Here is a 20,057-nt window from a genome sequence, read left to right on the forward strand (position 1 = left end):
TCAGAGGACAAAATCCCCAAAGACTGGATGAAGGGACTCATTGTTAAACTCCCAAAGAAAGGTGACCTGTATAACTGTGACAACTGGAGGGGCATAACACTACTATCAATCCCCAGCAAGATTTTCTGCAGAATCCTTCAAAAGAGAATTGAAAAGGCCATAGACACCAAACTGAGAGAGGAACGGGCTGGATTCAGGAAGGGAAGAGAATGTATTGACCAGATTTTTGCACTAAGAAACATCATTGAACAGTGCCTGGAGTGGAACACCGCCTTATTCATCAACTTCATAGACTTCAAGAAAGCGTTTGGCAGTGTTCACGGTGACACCCTATGGAAGATCCTGCAGTCATATGGGATTCCAATGAAAGTCATCACTCTCATCAAACAGTTATACGAGCACTTTGAATGCAGTGTCAGTGAGTGCGTTTACATGCACATAGAGAAAATCGAATTTCTGCCATAGCTCGACTGAAATCGAAGTTCTAAATGCCATGGATACACCTTAGCTCGGCTGAAATCGAAACGAACTGGATCTCTCGTAATCGAGCTATGCGACCTAGATTATGCGATTGTAGCCGAGCTACTTAGTGCATGTAACCCTATCGAGCTACGTAGTCGAGCTACTTACTTCCCTTCCGGGAGTGACGAGACCACAAGCGGGAAACACAACAGCCTCGGTCGGCATGACAACAGTAGTAGTAGCGAGCAGCAGAAGAGGTCAGGAGGAACAAGGAGACAAAAAACAAAAACAATTGAACTTTGTGTGTTTATTAAGACATAAGTTAAATTGTAAGCAAAAAATGGACTTTAGAAAAATATACAATTGTGCAAAATAAGTTGTCTTACAAAACAGTGGTCTGCGCAGGACAGTTTGTAGCCAACAGGTGGCAATGACATGTGGTGTGAATGTAAAGTGGAAATCACTCCTCTTCTTCATGACGACAACCGGAAGTGTACCAACACGATGGGGCGTGTAGCGCCACCTGTGGCTCGGGTGCACAATGTACCTCACACAATAGCTCGATTTCCTTGTGTGCATGTAGGATTGGATTTCTCTGGCACCCCTGCTGGGACCCTTAGCTCGATTACCGACAGTAGCTCGATTTGGATGTGCATGTAAACGCACTGATTGTGGATAACACCCTCTCACAATGGTTCCCAGTACAGTCTGGAGTAAGGCAGGGGTGCATCCTATCTCCTATCCTCTTCCTTGTAGCCATAGACTGGATTATGAGGCAGACATCATCAGACAAACCCAGAGGAATCCAGTGGACCCTTTTCACATACTTGGAAGACCTGGACTTTGCCAATGATATTGCTGCATTGTCTACTACGCAGCTCCAACTCCAAGAGAAGACAAACAGACTGGAGGGCAGTGCCAAACAAGTGGGACTCAACATCAGTACCACCAAAACTCAAGTTATGTGTATCAATGCCAAACCTACATCCACTATCACAGTGAATGACCAAACACTAGAGTGTGTGGAAGACTTCACATATCTTGGTATCAGTAAGGACAATGGAGCCCAGAAAGACATCAAGGCAAGACTTGGTAAAGCTCGTAGTTCGTTTGCTAGACTTGGTCCCATCTGGAAATCCAAACAGTATTCCCTCAAAACCAAGATCCGTCTGTACAATAGCAATGTTAAATCTGTTCTGCTATATGGATCAGAATGCTGGCGAGTTGTGAAAACAGACATGAACAAGATCCAATCCTTCCATAATGGATGCCTCCATAAAATCTGCCGCATATTCTGGCCCAACAAAATCAAGAATGAAGAGCTGTACAGAAAGACTGGCTGTCGTAGCATCATCACAGAAATCAGAAAGAGAAGGCTGACCTGGCTTGGGCACACTCTGAGGATGGACAGTCAGCGCATCCCAAAGATCGCCCTAAGATGGACACCACCAGGAAAAAGAAAACCAGGACGCCCAAAAGCCACCTGGCGCAGGACAGTTTTGGCAGAGCTGAATGAGATGGGGCTCACATGGGGCGAGGCACACAAGGTCGCACAAGACCGGGCAAGGTGGAGAGAGCTAGTGGAAGCCTTATATCCCATCCGGGACGAAGAGGAATAACGATTACACCGTATGAAATTTTTGTGACGTTCTTTGACTGACTTTGTGACATTCTATGGCTGTATGACACATTACGGTCAAAAAAGATTATTTTTCTGAGCAAACTAATAACTGTTACACAAAAAAATTAGCATGATGTGTCAGACGGGTTTAATCTAGAACCGTTCTGGGGTTTCCCACCATGGAAAAAAAAAGCAAACACTGGTTTGGATGAGCTTCAAAATGCTAAAGGTCTGGAACTAAGAACTGATGGCATCACTGGACTCAAATGTGCTCTTTTACGACAAATCTTACATGACCTTCTAAAGGTTATATGTTATACCCTATGTAGTGAGCATATATAACGAGTCGCAAGTCATTTGGAAATTATCCCTGTATGATAGTTTATCTTCAAGTCGTGAACATATTTTTAATTTTTTAGATATTTCCAACATGAGAAGATAAACTTCATATCTTCCTGCCACTGTGTAATGATGTTTATATTATATGGACACATCCACGAAAAAAAATATTTTGCAAGTTAATCAAAATAATTTTAATTTTGAACCACTTCACCATTTTGACAACGGACGTCTGGCCAGCGGGAAAACACTGGGAGTGATGTCATCAGAGTGAAATATCGGGAAATATTATACATCCAGGACACTTTTTCGATGGAATAAAAACGTGTTCTATTCCCTTCTAGCAGGTTTCATTCATTCGGTTCAATAGCATGCAATATTGTTAGCATATCGCACGTATTACGTCATTCTACCCAATAGAGAATGAGTGTTCAATATGGTTTATGATATTACATGGTTGTCAAGACAACATGACATCACACGTCAGAGACGTAAAACTTCCACGCTAGCGAGCGACTGGGACACTTTGTAAACAAACATGGCCGTCAGGTTTGCTTCATTAAATACGGAAGATTTTGAGAGAATTTTGAAAGAGAAAGACAGGTTGAACACCCGAAAGGAATGTATAATAATAATAATAATAATAATAATAATAATATTGGCTGGCTTTTTTCATAATATATCAGATGTATTCCATTCAGCTACTCATCTTCAACTCGTTCAGTATCATGCTAGCTGAATGGAATATATCTGATATACCACTCAACGCCAGCCAATATTATTTAAATAGGTCACTCAGTTCCGTGATGTATTTTGTATGAAAAATGCAAGTTTTTCAACACCAGAAGATAAACTTCATATCTTCAAGCCAACATGTGATTTTCTTTTCATTATATCGACACATTCACAAACAAAAAGTCCCCAAATTTATCAAAACAATTAATCGATTTCCTCACGAGTGACATGTAAAGATTTACGTCCCAGTTTTGGTTCTCCATGTCCCGGATGGAGCTCGGATGAAAATTGCGAGTGGTGTATTTCCCAGTAAAACACTCATGTCCATATAATATATACTTATAAATATCTAAATTCATCAGCTCTATGAGGAATCATGTGAATACTCCTTAAAAGCGTGTATGTAAAATAACAGGTATGGTTGTTTTTAATGTGAGTTTTAGAGCCAACATGTGAAATCTGCAGTAAGGTTTGTGGTGCTATGTGTGCGCGTCTCACCTCTCCTACGTCGTAGATGTGTACGCGACCCTCAGAATCACCGACGGCAACCTCTCTGCCGGAATTGGCCCAGCGCACGCGGTTTAGCGCTGGGTTCCCATCTACTGTCACTGAAGCTGAGGGAACCTGACAAAACACACACACACACACGATACAAAACCTGAGTCCGCACAAGGCCAGGAATATCTGATAGTTTTGAGATTGTGGGAACATCTGGCTGGTCCTCATGAGGACAAAATTTACCACTTTTTTTTCCCAAAAACAAGTAGCATCAAAGGTTTTTTATTTTGGTTACTGAGGTTAAAGGTCAGAGGCAAGGGTCGGAGGTGAAAAGTAGAATATCAACTTTATTGTCTAGAACAACGACCCAAAAAGTGAATTCAATCTTCCGAGTGTCTAATTTGCAGCCTAAAATTGAATAAAACGGTTAAAATATACAGTTTTGTTCAATTTCCGAAGGTTTGTTTACATCTCACTTATACGCACTTTCACCACCAGGGGACCGTCGTCGTGACGTCATTTAAGCCAAACAGACCAGGAGCACCTCTGTGTTTACTTGTGAACCGAGCACACGTGTACGGACTTTGGTCGTGAAAGGTTGTGTAAAATGTCTGAAAGCGATAGCGATTTTGAAGTAGGAACTCTCCAAATTGAATATCGAGAGGTGAAACCATATATGTATGAACCTACAGTGGTGCTTGAAAGTTTGTGAACCCTTTAGAATTTTCTATATTTCTGCATAAATATGACCTAAAACATCATCAGATTTTCACACAAGTCCTAAAAGTAGATAAAGAGAACCCAGTTAAACAAATGAGACAAAAATATTATACTTGGTCATTTATTTATTGAGGAAAATGATCCAATATTACATATCTGTGAGTGGCAAAAGTATGTGAACCTCTAGGATTAGCAGGTAATTTGAAGGTGAAATTAGAGTCAGGTGTTTTCAGTCAATGGGATGACAATCAGGTGTGAGTGGGCACCCTGTTTTATTTAAAGAACAGGGATCTATCAAAGTCTGATCTTCACAACACATGTTTGTGGAAGTGTATCATGGCACGAACAAAGGAGATTTCTGAGGACCTCAGAAAAAGCATTGTTGATGCTCATCAGGCTGGAAAAGGTTACAAAACCATCTCTAAAGAGTTTGGACTCCATCAATCCACAGTCAGACAGATTGTGTACAAATGGAGGAAAATCAAGACCATTGTTTCCCTCCCCAGGAGTGGTCGACCAACAAAGATCACTCCAAGAGCAAGGCGTGTAATAGTCGGCAAGGTCACAAAGGACCCCAGGGTAACTCCTAAGCAACTGAAGGCCTCTCTCACATTGGCTAATGTTAATGTTCATGAGTCCACCATCAGGAGAACACTGAACAACAAATGGTATGCATGGCAGGGTTGCAAGGAGAAAGCCACTGCTCTCCAAAAAGAACATTGCTGCTCATCTGCAGTTTGCTAAAGATCACGTGGACAAGCCAGAAGGTTATTGGAAAGTGTTTTGTGGATGGATGAGACCAAAATAGAACTTTTTGGTTTAAATGAGAAATGTTATGTTTGAAGAAAGGAAAATACTGCATTCTAGCACAAGAACCTTATCCCATCTGTGAAACATGGTGGTGGTAGTATCATGGTTTGGGCCTGTTTTGCTGCATCTGGGCCAGAACGGCTTGCCATCATTGATGGAACAATGAATTCTGAATTATACCAGCAAATTCTAAAGGAAAATGTCAGGACATCTGTCCATGAACTGAATCTCAAGAGAAGGTGGGTCATGCAGCAAGACAACGACCCTAAGCACACAAGTCATTCTACCAAAGAATGGTTAAAGAAGAATAAAGTTAATGTTTTGGAATGGCCAAGTCAAAGCCCTGACCTTAATCCAATGGAAATGTTGTGGAAGGACCTGAAGCGAGCAGTTCATGTGAGGAAACCCACCAACATCCCAGAGTTGAAGCTGTTCTGTACGGAGGAATGGGCTAAAATTCCTCCAAGCCGGTGTGCAGGACTGATCAACAGTTACCGCAAACGTTTAGTTGCGGTTATTGCTGCACAAGGGGGTCACACCAGATACTGAAACCAAAGGTTCACATACTTTTGCCACTCACAGATATGTAATATTGGATCATTTTCCTCAATAAATAAATGACCAAGTATAATATTTTTGTCTCATTTGTTTAACTGGGTTCTCTTTATCTACTTTTAGGACTTGTGTGAAAATTTGATGATGTTTTAGGTCATATTTATGTTGAAATATAGAAAATTCTAAAGGGTTCACAAACTTTCAAGCACCACTGTATGGCCGTTGCGAAGCAATCGGTGAATGTGGCTCACTGGTTTGACCGTGCGGCCTCGGAATCGGACAGCGACTCGACCGACTCTAATCACAGTGACCCCGGACCTCAACAAGACTCGCGCCCAAACGATTTATCCTGGTAGTTATGATAAATTCCTACTTTCGTCGTAATACTAAATAAGAGCCCTTTTGAAGAATAATTAAACCGCCCTCCCTAGTGGATATAGGGAACGATTACTGGACAGTGCGCCGGTAGGCCACATTAGCCTGCCATCCGCGGCATTATACTATTTATAGCCGACTCTAAGCGAGGAAATATCCCTTTGTCTCATTTCCACAATGATTGTACAGGATCCCTCAGGATTCTTGACTCGTCAATTGCAAGCAAAAGTAAAAGTGTTTCCCTCCAATCTTCTCCTTTTTGCTTGAGCATTGCTGCTCCGTTTCTTCTTTGACTGCTTGATTTTGTTTCATGCGCACAATCCACTCTCTCCGCCTCATCTCCTCTTTCGGAAAAAGCCAACCCACTCGCTCCACCTCTTCTACTTTTTCAGAAAAAGCCAACCCACTCTCTCCGCCTCGTCTCCTTTTTTGGAAAAAGTCAACCCACTTGCTCTGCCTCTTCTACTCTTCCAGAAAAAAATAATCCACTCTCTCTGCCTCTTCTCCTCTCTCGGTAAAAGGTAAAAACTTCTTCCTGAACTGGTCCTGTTGTTACAGTTCACTGCACAACAATAAGGCATGGGGGTTTTTCTTTGGAAATTCCTGAACGCACGTCTGCACTCAAGCCGAACGGCAATGTAAATAAACGGAAGTGGACTCAACTCAAGCAGTTTGTTTGACTTAAATGACGTCACGCGCCGAGTGGTCACGAAAATCGCCGAACAGAAATTCGCCACGATCCGCGATAACTTATTTTAATTATTACTTATTAACAATACTTCTTGGGACCAGAAGAAAATTACAGAGGGTTTTTAAAAATATAAAGTTTCAAATGCGCATAAAATTAAAACCGTTGTCTACGAGCTTTAAGTTTCGGTGTAGCAGAGCATTAATTATCTGTGTTGATAATATCAGTAGAAGGTCCTCATAAGTATAATCAGACAAATGTGTGTGTGTGTGTGTGTGTGTGTGTGTGTGTGTGTGTGTGTATACACACCTCAGTTTCGTTGTTAAGATTCCACAAGTCAAGGTGTCCAACTCCGTCAACGCAAGCAAACAGTGCAGGGTGAGCAGGAGACCACATGACATCATACACGTAGTCGGAGTTATCCTCGAACGAGTACAGCGGTTTCGTGTTCTACAAATACACGCAGATAAGAGAGAAGGAGACAACCGTCTTAAAACAGTGAAATAGACCACACCTATTGTATTCTGTGTGTGTGTGTGTGTGTGTGTGTGTGTGTGTGTGTGTTAGTTACCCTGGTGCTCCACAGTTTGACAGTCCAGTCGAAGGACGATGTCACAAACAGGTGAGAGAAATCAACAGGTCCGGTGGCTGTGTGGCAGTCGAGCCCCGTAACTGGGCCATGATGACCCTCAAACATCTCGCTGATCCCCGCTTTACTACACACACAAACACACACAAACAATAGTTTAATCTCCAGGCTTGGATAAAGTTTTTACAGTGTTCATTAATTCAACACTCGGGCTTTTGCTCTGAGACTTTTATTTCTTAGTCATAATACTGTTATTACATAGTAATTACATTGTAATAACATTGCAATAACCTTTAGTGTGACCAGTATATGTATTTAAGATAAGACAAGATAAAATTAACTTTATTTATCCCCTGGTGGGGAAAATTACATGTTCCAGCAGCTCACAGATAGAGTCAGGAATAGACAGTCACAAAAATAGAGTGCAATAAAACTATAAAATATTTATAGGCATGTAATGATTCACCCAATTCACAATTTGATTTTCCCATGATTCCATTACCAAATAAATAAACCTTTTGTTTCACTTTCTTAATAAATCAACAAAAGATATTTTTACCCACATTTTTAAAGTTTGGAGTAAAATACAATAGCCTACTAACTAAAATATTCCTTTTATTAAAAATGATAAAGATCATAACAAATAGGCCTTTTCTTAATAAACTTTTATGAACATTTGTACTCCTTCAATTTGCTTCTGTTTTTTTCTTTATCTTTCAGTAGTCTGTAAAAAGAGAGCTCTGATGTCTTGTTAAATCTATTTGTACAATCACACAACAGCTCTTTCCCATGTTAGATCTGTTTTTTTGTGTTTTCAAAGCATTAGAGCTGAGTTACTTCTGCCTAAGTTTAAGTCACGTGCATTCCTACTATTGTACGATGCCCTCTGCTGTCTACACAACACAACTACAGCTAAGAAAGACAAAGAGATTCCACAACTTGATATTAATCAATAATTAATTTTACTGATTCAAACCGTCAGAAATTTGTATTCCGATTTAGCATCACACAATATATCATTACATGCCCATCTATTTAATATATACTGTGGTGCAAGTTGACATCGCGGTTCAGCTTACATCAAAATGCCTACGAGTTTTACACACACACACACACACACACACACACACCTGCCGTGTCTGCAGGCGGTATAGACGGTGCCGTCCTCACTGCCCACCACGAAGTTATTAACATCACCCAGAGGAAACGCCATGGATGTCACTGCCACTGGTTTAGACTGCTTAAACACCAGCTCCAGACTGTCCTACACACACACACACACACACACACACACACACACACACACACACACAGTGATAATTGTGTTATTTCCTGGTTTGTGTGGTTGAAAATGATCGTGAAGGTCTCTCCAGGTATCTACAAGTTAAATGCAGTATTTTAGTAATAATTTATAGTGCTTATAAATGCATATTCTATTTGTGTGTGTGTGTGTGTGTGTGTGTGTGTGTGTGTGTGTGTGTGTGTGTGTGTGTGTGTGTTACCTGAGGTGTGGAGAGCATATCCAGGCTCCAGGAGCACATTTTGCCGTCAGTAGAGATGCTGATGAGGTTGTGAGCGTTCTGAGTCCCGACTACACTCACACAGTACACTGGGTGCTGGAGGGAGAAGGAGAGGGCGGGGTGTGAGGGTTTAATCCCAGGTGCTTAAAAATAATAAACTGCTGGATGATGATGATGATGATGTTGAAATGGAAGAAGTATAGTGAGTACCGTGTGTGCGGAGGCAGAGAGAGGTGTCCTCTGTACTGGTGTCCGCTTGTTACTGCGATTGTCCCACAAGACGATCTGTCCCGAGTACGTCCCACCCACAACCAGGTTCGGATGAAACTGTGCAAATGCTGCTGACATCACCGCCGACTGAGAGAGAGACAGACAGACAGACAGACAGACAGAGAGAGAGAGACAGAAAGACAGACAGAGAGAGAGACAGAGAGAGATACACAGAAAGACAGACAGAGAGAAAGACACAGAAAGACAGAGACAGACAGACAGACAGAGACAAAGAGAGACAGACAGAAAGACAGACAGACAGAATAACAAAATAAACAACAATAAAATTATACAAAAAAATACAATAGAATTAGAACACAAATGTTTTGCAGGAAGACAAATGAAATACAGCAGAACAGAATTAGATTACAATTAGAATAAAATAGCTTTTTTTTTTTAAATGTAAGAGAACACCACAAATAGAACTTTAAAAGAACAGAATGCAATTTTTGTAGATTTTAATAGAGGTTTGAAAGAATAGAACTGAATAGAATTAGACTACAATTAAAATAAAGTAGTTTGAATAGAATTGGGTTTTTTTAAACAGGTTTCAAGGAATAGAACAGGACAGAATTAGAGTCGATGATTTGTGAAAAGAATTGAACAGAACAGATTTTTTAAACAGAAGCTTAAAAATATATAATAAATATTCAATTCAATTCAAAAGACCTTTATTGTTCCTTAAGGAACTTCATATGGGAAAAGCGTCAGTGCGTATCCAACTCACACACTCACTCACACACACACACACACACACACACACACACACACACACACACACACACACACACAACATACCCCATGGTACAGTTAGTAGTGGTAAATAAAGCTATTTATATGTAAATAAATATTTATTTACATAAAAGTTGTATCATAGAACATGAAATTAAACTACGGTGGAATAAAATAGAATAGAATTAGGATACATGTAGAAAAATTTGTTTGAATAGAAGACAGCATCCTAGAATACAACTCAAATGAAATAGTTTGAATAGAATAAGATAAAATAATCCTTTGTCGTCATTGTAACGTGGACAACGAAACCGTCGGTGCTCCTACTGATGAGTGCATATTAAAATATTAGTACAAAACAAACACCACAACAAACACAATCAATACGAAAACAGCAGCAAAGAGAATGGAACCCATTTTGTAATTGGTATTTTAAATAAGAAGTTTAAATCCATAGAATTAAACCGACTGAACAGAAAAGAACAGAATAATTTGTCACAGAGTAGAATATGGAGTTGTAGGAACAGTAGTGTGACTGCAGTAGAAGTAGTGGAGGTGGTTAGTGATGACATGTTTGTTTGTCTCTCTCTCACACACACACACACACACACACACCTGACAGTGGAAGACGTACTCCGCCGTTGTTTTCTTGTACTTCATATTCCACACCAGCGCCACACCGTCCGGCTCATGAGGAGCTTCTTCATTACTGCTGTAGGACGCAACCAACAACTCTGGGAACTGCAGGGGGACGAGTGGGGGGAGAGACAGATAGAGAGGGAGAGAAAGAGAGCAGGAGAGAGAGAGGGAGAGAGAGAGAGGGAGGGGGAGAGAGAGGGAGGGGAGAGAGAGAGGGAGGGACAGAGAGGGAGAGAGAGCAGGGAGGGGGGAGAGAGAGAGGGAGAGGGAGGGAGAGAGAAAGAGAAAGAGGGAGGGGAGAGAGAGAGGAAGGTAGGGGACGGGAGGAGGGAGGGAGGGGGAGGGGAGAGAAGAGAGACAGACAGAGAGACTGAATAATTGATTGCTTAACAAATAATGAATGTCTAACTGAGGTGTGTGTGTGTGTGTGTGTGTGTGTGTGTGTGTGTGTGTGTGTGTGTGTGTGTGTGTGTGAGTAAGTGAGAGTGACAACAGTGAACACAGACCTGAGGTGACCAGTCCAGACAGGTGACCACTCTGTGTTTGGACCAGCGCTCGTCTGTAAACTGTCTGTTCAGGGACAGCTTGGTCCCAGCCTGGGTCTCTCTGCAACACACACACACACACACACACACACACACAGATACATAAACACATGTCCCATACAGGAGTTATGACAACAATCCAGTCCCAGCTGAGCAGCAGTTCCCAGACAGAAGCTCTTCATCGATTAAACTGCATCACTGTGTGTCAAACTGAAACACCGGAGTGTCTCATTCTCAATTTCTCCTGTACGTTAAATATTTTGTTTGCGTTAAAGACACACGACACTCTGCCTTCTGTTCACATTATCTACATTAGTTCTCTGTGTAACTGTGAAAATGCAGTATCATGTACATCAGTCCCTTGGGCTTGAGCTACGGCGGGAAAATAATCCACAACGATGCAAGGCAAGGCAAGGCAAGTTTATTTGTATACCGCATTTCATACACACAGGCAATTCAGTGTGCTTCACAAAAAATAAAAGCATAAGAACAGTAACAAAGAATTAAAGTAAAAGTAAAATCATTCAAATCCAAAATTAAAAAGAAATTAAAATAAAGAAAGTAAAATCATTAAAATCAAAATTAAAAGAAATTATGTTAAAGGAAATTAATTACTTAGGTAAAAATTAATCAAGTGAAAGCATCTGAAAACAGCTTTGTCTTGAGCCTGGATTTAAAACTAACAGTAGGAGCATTTTTGATCTCATCTGGAAGTTGGTTCCAAAGCTTAGCAGCATAGCAACTAAAGGCTGCTTCACCACACTTCGTTTTGACAGCTGGTATTACTAGCAAGTTTTTCTCCTGTGATCTTAGAGACCTAGTTGGTGCATATAATTGAAACATATCCAGTAGGTAGCTGGGTCCCATCCCATTTAATGTTTTAAATAGAAGAAGTAGTGCTTTAAAGTCAATTCTATAGCTCACTGGAAGCCAGTGCAGAGACCTTACGATTAGAGTGATACACAGAGTTACTGTTCCACACTGGAGTTACAGAACGTCTCGAAGCCTTTTATTCCTCTTATACCACAGTATAAGATAAATTGTTGAGGTGGTTGACAAAATATGGATAGGTCACGGAGTATGGATTATGGAAATATAATAAAAATGTAGTATATATTTATTTTTGTAATTATATATTTATATAGATATTTATGAAGTGTATATATGGTATATAGTATATATATATTTTTGTAATTATATATTTATATAAATATTTATGAAGTGTATATATGGTATATATATTTTTTGTAATTATATATTTATATAGATATTTATGAAGTATATATATATATATATATATATATATATATATATATATATATATATATTTTTTTTTTTTTTTTTTTTGTAATTATATATTTATATAGATATTTATGAAGTGTATATATGGTATATATTTTTATAGGTGTATTAATGTAGTTAGGATTTCGGGGTAGTTAAAAGGGGTGGGAAATTTAAAAAGTATTGCATTTCTTCCCACTCCTTTTTCGAACAATGTGCGGTGTTTTGTAATGTCTTAGCTCTTTATGTTATTTTATTTTTTTTATTTCTCGTTTTCTTTCTTTTGTATGTACAAATAGTTACATACATTTTTTTATACATGTTTGAAAATAAATAAATTCATTCATTCATTCAAAAAAGAATACAAAATACAGAGTGGTTACGGATTTTAATACGGATGCATCATGGATGCTAGGAATTTACAGATTGCTCACGGACGTTTCAGTATATTACAGATTGGTTACAGATTTCATACAGATGTTGCATCACGGATGCTTAATTTTACAGACGTTGCTACAAGTCTACAGAACGACACGGACGTCACAAAGACCGTCTCCACGGCGATGGAGCCGATGGAGGTAGCAGTGCCAGATAAAGTCGAGCTAATACTCACTAATCGGTAGACGAGTCTTTCGATAAGAGATGTGCAACAATGCATAAATAATTAGTAATAATATACAGAGAACACAACTCTGAAATGCCATTTTTTGCCAAAAAGGGTGAAGGTTATTTATTTCACCTGAAGACGGATGTAGAAAAGAAGTTCAAAAAGAAGCTGACGTCCTGTTGTCGGCAAACTTTAAGAACATCACAGTGTTCCATGACATCAGTGATGAATCTATATCTAAACTGAACCGAAGGCACGTGGAAACTGCATAAAGCAAACAGAAATATCCGTAAGAAAAGATGGAGGAGACGGTAAAAAGCAACACGGATCGACCGAAGCGTCCGTAAATTATACAAAGAGTCTGCAGGCATAGAACAGAAGGCGGAAACCACGGACACGACACGGACTGTCCATCAAATCCATTCCTTCAAAGAGAAAAACAAAACATAATAAAAGGTTGACTAAAGATGCCCTGATAATAAATTTGCAAGCAGTTGCATATGAAGACAAAGGATTTGTTCGTTTCATTGCAATTTCTCCGGATCTTATTGTAATTTTAGGCAGGAAGACGTGTTGAACGAATTAAACCAAAGTATTCAATTTCAACTTCTGAAAACAAATTAAGAAGTCTAAAACAATTAAATGTTTGGACTGCCGGAGCTCATAATTAAAATATCTTACCTTCATTAATATGTTTACTTTATTAATTGATATTAAAGGAGAACTGAAGTCATTTTTAAACTTGCTTTATTTCTTAATTAACGTGATATTCGGTTGTGTTTTCGGTTTTAGTAACCTTACTGTATATCGTGACTCGTATTGGCAACTCATTTTCAATTAAATATTATACTTATCGGCCTATTCGGTTTGTAGCCGTGTTGAATTTAGTTCGTTTGGTCCACGGCAGGCGTCACTTATCCGCGCGATCTTCACGAGACTTGTGCAAGACTTCGAAACGTCAAGCGTCAGCCAGGTGTCAGTGCCGCCATTTTGAAAACTGTTTTCCAACGAAGTATTGCACAAAAACGAGTTTAAATGACGATTACTGCCTACTTTTTTCAAACTTTCCAGATTGCTATCAAAACAAACAAAACTTCCGGCTTGATTACATCAGCATTTGAAAGACGGCGTGTGACATTGTCAGATGTCGGTCGCTTTGATTTCCGCTGTACGTTTTACTTCCATCCTACGATGTCTCGCACAGGTCTCAACGAATCTCGTTTACGGCCGTTGCTTTGACATGTGGACTGATATATTACAGAGCATATTTCAAACACTCATAACTTGCTATAGAAGCGATAAAACAGCGATCAAAAATGCATTCCGATATTTAATAAAATGAGGAATAGAATTTTCATAATATAAAATTTGCCTTCAGTTCTCCTTTAATAAATATCAATATTGATAATAAATAAAAAATATTGATATTTCACGGAAAATATCACGTATCCATGAATAAACAATGCGTGCCTTGTTTTATATTTTTTAGATTCTGTGAATCCGTATTCCGTGACTCGTCTGTAATTTGTAAACGGTGAACTGATGATTACAGTTTTGTCATGTAGCTATCGCTCTGTCTGTCTGTCCGTCTGTCTGTAAACATTTTAGTTTCCAGAGCATAACTCAAAAACTATTCGGAATTTTTTCACAAAACCTGGCAATTATGTTAAGTGACTAGAGGACTTGTGCCTTTTGACATTTTGGGATTTCTGTGATTTTTATTTTTTCTGTATTTCTGTATTGGAGTGGGGTTTCACATAGGGGCCGGAGGGATACGTCATCTCCTGATGACTCTTGTTTATTAATTGTAGTGCTGTCAAGAGATTTAAAAAATTGAGAGATTAATTAATTATATGATCTGTAATTAGGGTGGCACGGTGGTGTAGTGGTTAGTGCTGTCGCCTCACAGCAAGAAGGTCCGGGTTCGAGCCCCGTGGCCGGCGAGGGCCTTTCTGTGCGGAGTTTGCATGTTCTCCCCGTGTCCGTGTGGGTTTCCTCCGGGTGCTCCGGTTTCCCCCACAGTCCAAAGACATGCAGGTTAGGTTAACTGGTGACTCTAAATTGAGCGTAGGTGTGAATGTGAGTGTGAATGGTTGTCTGTGTCTATGTGTCAGCCCTGTGATGACCTGGCGACTTGTCCAGGGTGTACCCCGCCTTTCGCCCGTAGTCAGCTGGGATAGGCTCCAGCTTGCCTGCGACCCTGTAGAACAGGATAAAGCGGTTAGAGATAATGAGATGAGATGAGATGATCTGTAATTAATTGATATAATTACCGTAATCTCTTTTTTAATCTCACCTAAAAATTACTGAGAAAAGCCCTCAACTTGAGGTATTTTCATTTAAATTCATTACATTATTGTGGCAGATCAAAAGATTGATATGTAACAAAAAAGTGGCTTTATAAAGTCATTTATTGTTTTTAACAGACTTGAACAGATGCAGTCGTAGCCATTTACATTCCGCTGTATTTGAGACTAGTCTCAAGTGCTGCCTGCAACCTTTAGGCCAAGTTTACATTAGACCGTATCTGTCTCGTTTTCTTCGCGGATGCACTGTCCGTTTACATTAAACCGCCTGGAAACGCCGGGAAACGGGAATCCGCCAGGGTCCACGTATTCAATACAGATCGTGTCTGGTCCGGTGCTGTGTAAACATTGAGATACGCGGAAACGCTGTGCTGAGCTCTAGCTGGCGTCGTCATTGGACAACGTCACTGTGACATCCACCTTCCTGATTCGCTGGCGTTGGTCATGTGACGCGACTGCTGAAAAACGGCGCGGACTTCCGCCTTGTATCACCTTTCATTAAAGAGTATAAAAGTATGAAAATACTGCAAATACTGATGCAAATACTGCCCATTGTGTAGTTATGATTGTCTTTAGGCTTGCCATCCTTCCACTTGCAAGTGGTAAGTGATCTGCGCTGGGATCACACACACAGCGGCTCAGTCCCGAATCACTGCTCATGCGCTTCACTCGCGCGCTCTGTGAGCTGCGCAGGGCCGGAGTGCGCACCCTCCAGAGGGCACTCGCTGTTCAGGGCGGAGTGATTTGGAGCGCAGGATGCCTGCGGAGCCGAGCGTATCCGTGTATTGGTGTTGCTGTGTGCACGCAAATCGTGTATTGGTGTTGCTGTGTGCACACATGTAAACATGGGCTTAGTTTCGACCACCAGTGAGGGAATATTGCTGTTCTTTTGTCAATCTCCAAATAATTAGAAAATAAAAATAAAATAAAAGGCCCATCAGGCCCATATAAAGTGCTGTAAGTTAACATATCAAAAAACAGTAAGAACACTTTTCTGAGCAATACAAGTATTGAACACTGAACTTATTGCTTTTCCTTTTGCATTCAACAGCAAAGTGCCTGGTTTCTGTTTTCATGACGGTCAGCGCAAATGAGTTGAGGTTCCACTCACCATCAATAAAGTGTCCGGTCACCCCCAAATAGCTGTGGTTGCCAGCTGAGATCCAGTGATCTCCAGTTACAGCAACACAGTTGGGTGAATCCTCCACCAAAATCTCAAGTTTGTTTTTCTTTTCGCCGTCGTACATCTTGCTGATTTTGGTGGTCACTGTAGCCCTGCACGGTGGCTTGTATGATGGGTCATTGGACGCGGTTCGCAACACCTCTGTTAACCCGTCGTCTTCCACTATGTTTATCGGCCTGCAGTTCATCGCTATCCACTTGGCAAGAACATTCACTAGCCTGTCGGTCGCAGACTTGCTCATACGCGGGGTGTTCTCGAGTTTAGTTTGGCGAAGAGTTTTGCTATGGCTCGCTAAATTGCTAATGTCTTCGCTGCTAACGTTAGCTGTGGCTGCACTCGCGACTGGGTGCTTTGCATTGATGTGGTATGCTAAACTTGAGCTGCTTCGGTGGTAAGCAAATTCCTTCTTACAAAGAAGGCACATCACTCTACCTTTATCGATGGTGCCGTCGGGGGGGTTTTGAAATGTAAAGTTCCCGTTCATTAGACCGACAACTCTCACATGCTCCTCCATTTTCACGTCTCTTCACCCTGTCCTCCCCAAGTTCAATGGGAGCCTATCAGTTTATGCTAAACAAGCCCAAACACAATGACAGCCAATCATTGTCCACTTCAGGTGACTGACCATTGTTTTCCACCCCCAACAACTCAAGCACACGAAGCCCAACACATAAAAACGGATTTTATAAAAAGGCAACTCGCATACAGAAACAGTAAAGTTAGAGATTAAAAATTAGATTAACGCGATTAGAAAACATAACGCGCTAAATATGACTGCAATTAATTAATCGCAATTAACGCGATAATTTGACACCCCTAATTAATTGTTCACGAAACACGTTCATTCGCTATTGTTCTGAGGATCTGTTACAGAAAATCTGACCAATCAGAATCCAGAACTCAACAGCACTGTAGTAGATGTAATATTGATGGGTCGTCAAGGTTTATTGCTAATACAGCTATTTATATTTTTTTACACAGCCTCATTATAACATTTCGCTTTACTTTTAACTGTAAATCTGTAGTCGCAGTAACGGGTGTAAGAAAGGAAATCACGTAAGGTTATACTCATTTTTGCTACTTTCCTAACGCAGATCTGGCAACCCTGTCAAACAGAAGAGCAAGGGCCGTGTTTCCTCTCTCTCGAAGTCTTTCATGAGCTTGTTCCATGACCATCAGCAAACAAGCAGAAGAACTAGATATCAAAACTGCCATTCTGTGCAGTAACACAAGCAACCGTGTGATATTTGAACCAATTACAGACAGGAAGTGGCCGTTTGAATCAAGACACCTTTCTAGTTTGAGGTACACCGCTAGCGTAGACGTTTTAGAATGGCCTGACTAGAATGACTGACACACACAGAGTCCTCACCCCTCTTTGTCCTGGAGGTCTCGTCCGCTGTAGTCGAAGCAGACGTCCACCTGCTCGGACAGAGCTCGCTCTACAATGCGAGAGCTGTGATCGAAAAACATCAGGAAGTCATCCGAGTGTAGGACCTGCTGCTTCTCCTCCTCCGTCAGCTCACGATGTGGCGCTAGAGAGACGAAACAAGAAGAGGACGGGATAAACAAACAACGCTGGTCTAACACACATACTATACTCATGTACCAGTGAACGCAGAATCATTTACCCTCTTCTTCCTCAGCGTGAGGTTCGTTTTCCTGCGGAGACTCGAGAGCAGCCGGTGCCACTGCCAGATCCTCCTCTTCGGGTTCCTCTTCCGCTGTAGAATAAGCACAGAGATTATTATAATATAAACACCGGACACAGGATGAGTCCATTTTGTGTGTGTGTGTGGAGAGGAGGGTGTGAGATGTACCATCTTTAGGCTGAGTGGAGACGGGAGTCTGCGTCTCTTTAGAGTATGAGACGAGCTCTCGAGGAGGAAAGTCCACTTGGGTCACTTTAGCCATGGTGAGCCTGATAGCACCTCGTCTGAGAGTGAACACACACACAAACACTGTAGATTACACAAAGTAGAAAAGGAATTTACTCAGACGTTGTTTTTATTACACCGCGCGCGCACACACACACACACACACACACACACACACACACACACACACACGACACCAAAATGGCTACATGGCAGAGGGGAACCATCAGAGCCTTCTAGGTCTTCAGAGAAGCCCAAACATATCAGCATTTCAAGTGGTATATTTCATTTCTTTCATTCTTTCATAATTTCATTATAATTATTCTCTTCTAGGCGGCACGGTGGTGTAGTGGTTAGCACTGTCGCCTCACAGCAAGAAGGTCCGGGTTCGAGCCCCGTGGCTGGCGAGGGCCTTTCTGTGCGGAGTTTGCATGTTCTCCTCGTGTCCGCGTGGGTTTCCTCCGGGTGCTCCGGTTTCCCCCACAGTCCAAAGACATGCAGGTTAGGTTAACTGGTGACTCTAAATTGAGCGTAGGTGTGAATGTGAGTGTGAATGGTTGTCTGTGTCTATGTGTCAGCCCTGTGATGACCTGGCGACTTGTCCAGGGTGTACCCCGCCTTTCGCCCGTAGTCAGCTGGGATAGGCTCCAGCTTGCCTGCAACCCTGTAGAAGGATAAAGCGGCTAGAGATAATGAGATATTCTCTTCTAATTCGGCCTCATTTTCTGTCAAATTTGTTTCAGAAATGAAAGGGTTCCTGTCCTGAAAACATTAACGTCGAGTTATCCAATGAGATTGTTTTGTTTGTTGTTTTTAGGCTGAGAAGAGCTGCTCACTCATTGGTTAGGACTTCATTGCTGGGACAGAAGGCCATGGCAGTGTATGTTTATGTAAGAAGTGACAAATGACTGATTAACCAATCAGATTTATCGCCCTCTACCTTGTTGAAAACCAACGCTAGCTTACCCGCGAGTCGGCGCCGTCAGTGCAGCAATGAAGTCACCTTCCAGCTGGTGTAGCGTTCATCAGTAGTGTTAGCGAATGCTAATTAAAGCAGTCAAGCCAGTGCTATCTATCGAGAGCAAGTAGCACAAGCTAACAACCGAGAAACTAAGATTTCTGTCTCCAGACTCTTCTTCCACACACACACTCGCTACAGTACTTTTCACTCAGACTTCAGTATTAATTTCCCTTTGTAATTTGTTTAGTTCTATTTAAAATTAGCATCAACAGCTACACACAACAAAGCGACCTGGCAGCCTGCCGCGAATCCTTTGCCCCGTTGCGTTTTTGGTGTCTAGCTAAGTTTTAGCTGAGCTCAAGTCCCAGCTCTAATAGTAACAGTTTGCCACTGACAAACAGACAGTTCCACCACCTAGCATTTATCAAACACATATTTAATCAACTCTGGATTGTCTGAAGCAGACAGGAACGTGAAGATAAATCCTGCATTTTCACTCATGACTCACTTTTACTGTTGAAACTGCTGCTAAAATTTGACAGACAAAATTTACTTTCTGGTACAAATAACAAGAAACTTATTAATGGTTTTAGTTTTATTCAAACTAAATGTCGATGAGAAATCAGGAACATGGTATGTCTGTGAATATTTGCTAATACGGTACAACTGATAGCTAAAATGGAGGTTTAGTCAGTTAAGTAAGCTAGCTAGCAGTTATCTCCTGTGGTAAATTTTGCTAGCTAG

At 41.0% G+C, this 20,057-nt stretch overlaps 1 protein-coding gene across 4 annotated transcripts in view; it reads right to left on the reverse strand.

The window, feature by feature from the left end:
- The window catches only part of dync1i2b (dynein, cytoplasmic 1, intermediate chain 2b), a 40,334-nt gene that overhangs the window by 4,375 nt on the left and 15,902 nt on the right, over positions 1-20,057 (reverse strand). For all 4 annotated transcript variants that reach the window (XM_060920096.1, XM_060920093.1, XM_060920095.1 and 1 more), the window contains 11 exons: positions 18,296-18,411; positions 18,107-18,199; positions 17,848-18,010; positions 11,060-11,159; positions 10,530-10,655; positions 9,123-9,269; positions 8,895-9,008; positions 8,523-8,656; positions 7,375-7,519; positions 7,113-7,253; positions 3,656-3,781 (listed from right to left, as the gene is read on the reverse strand). In XM_060920096.1, coding sequence (XP_060776079.1) covers positions 3,656-3,781; positions 7,113-7,253; positions 7,375-7,519; positions 8,523-8,656; positions 8,895-9,008; positions 9,123-9,269; positions 10,530-10,655; positions 11,060-11,159; positions 17,848-18,010; positions 18,107-18,199; positions 18,296-18,411 — 1,405 coding nt within the window. The remainder of the gene's footprint in view (positions 1-3,655; positions 3,782-7,112; positions 7,254-7,374; positions 7,520-8,522; positions 8,657-8,894; positions 9,009-9,122; positions 9,270-10,529; positions 10,656-11,059; positions 11,160-17,847; positions 18,011-18,106; positions 18,200-18,295; positions 18,412-20,057) is intronic.

This window comes from Neoarius graeffei, chromosome 4 (assembly GCF_027579695.1).
Source record: "Neoarius graeffei isolate fNeoGra1 chromosome 4, fNeoGra1.pri, whole genome shotgun sequence".
Classification (NCBI taxonomy): Eukaryota; Metazoa; Chordata; class Actinopteri; order Siluriformes; family Ariidae; genus Neoarius; species Neoarius graeffei.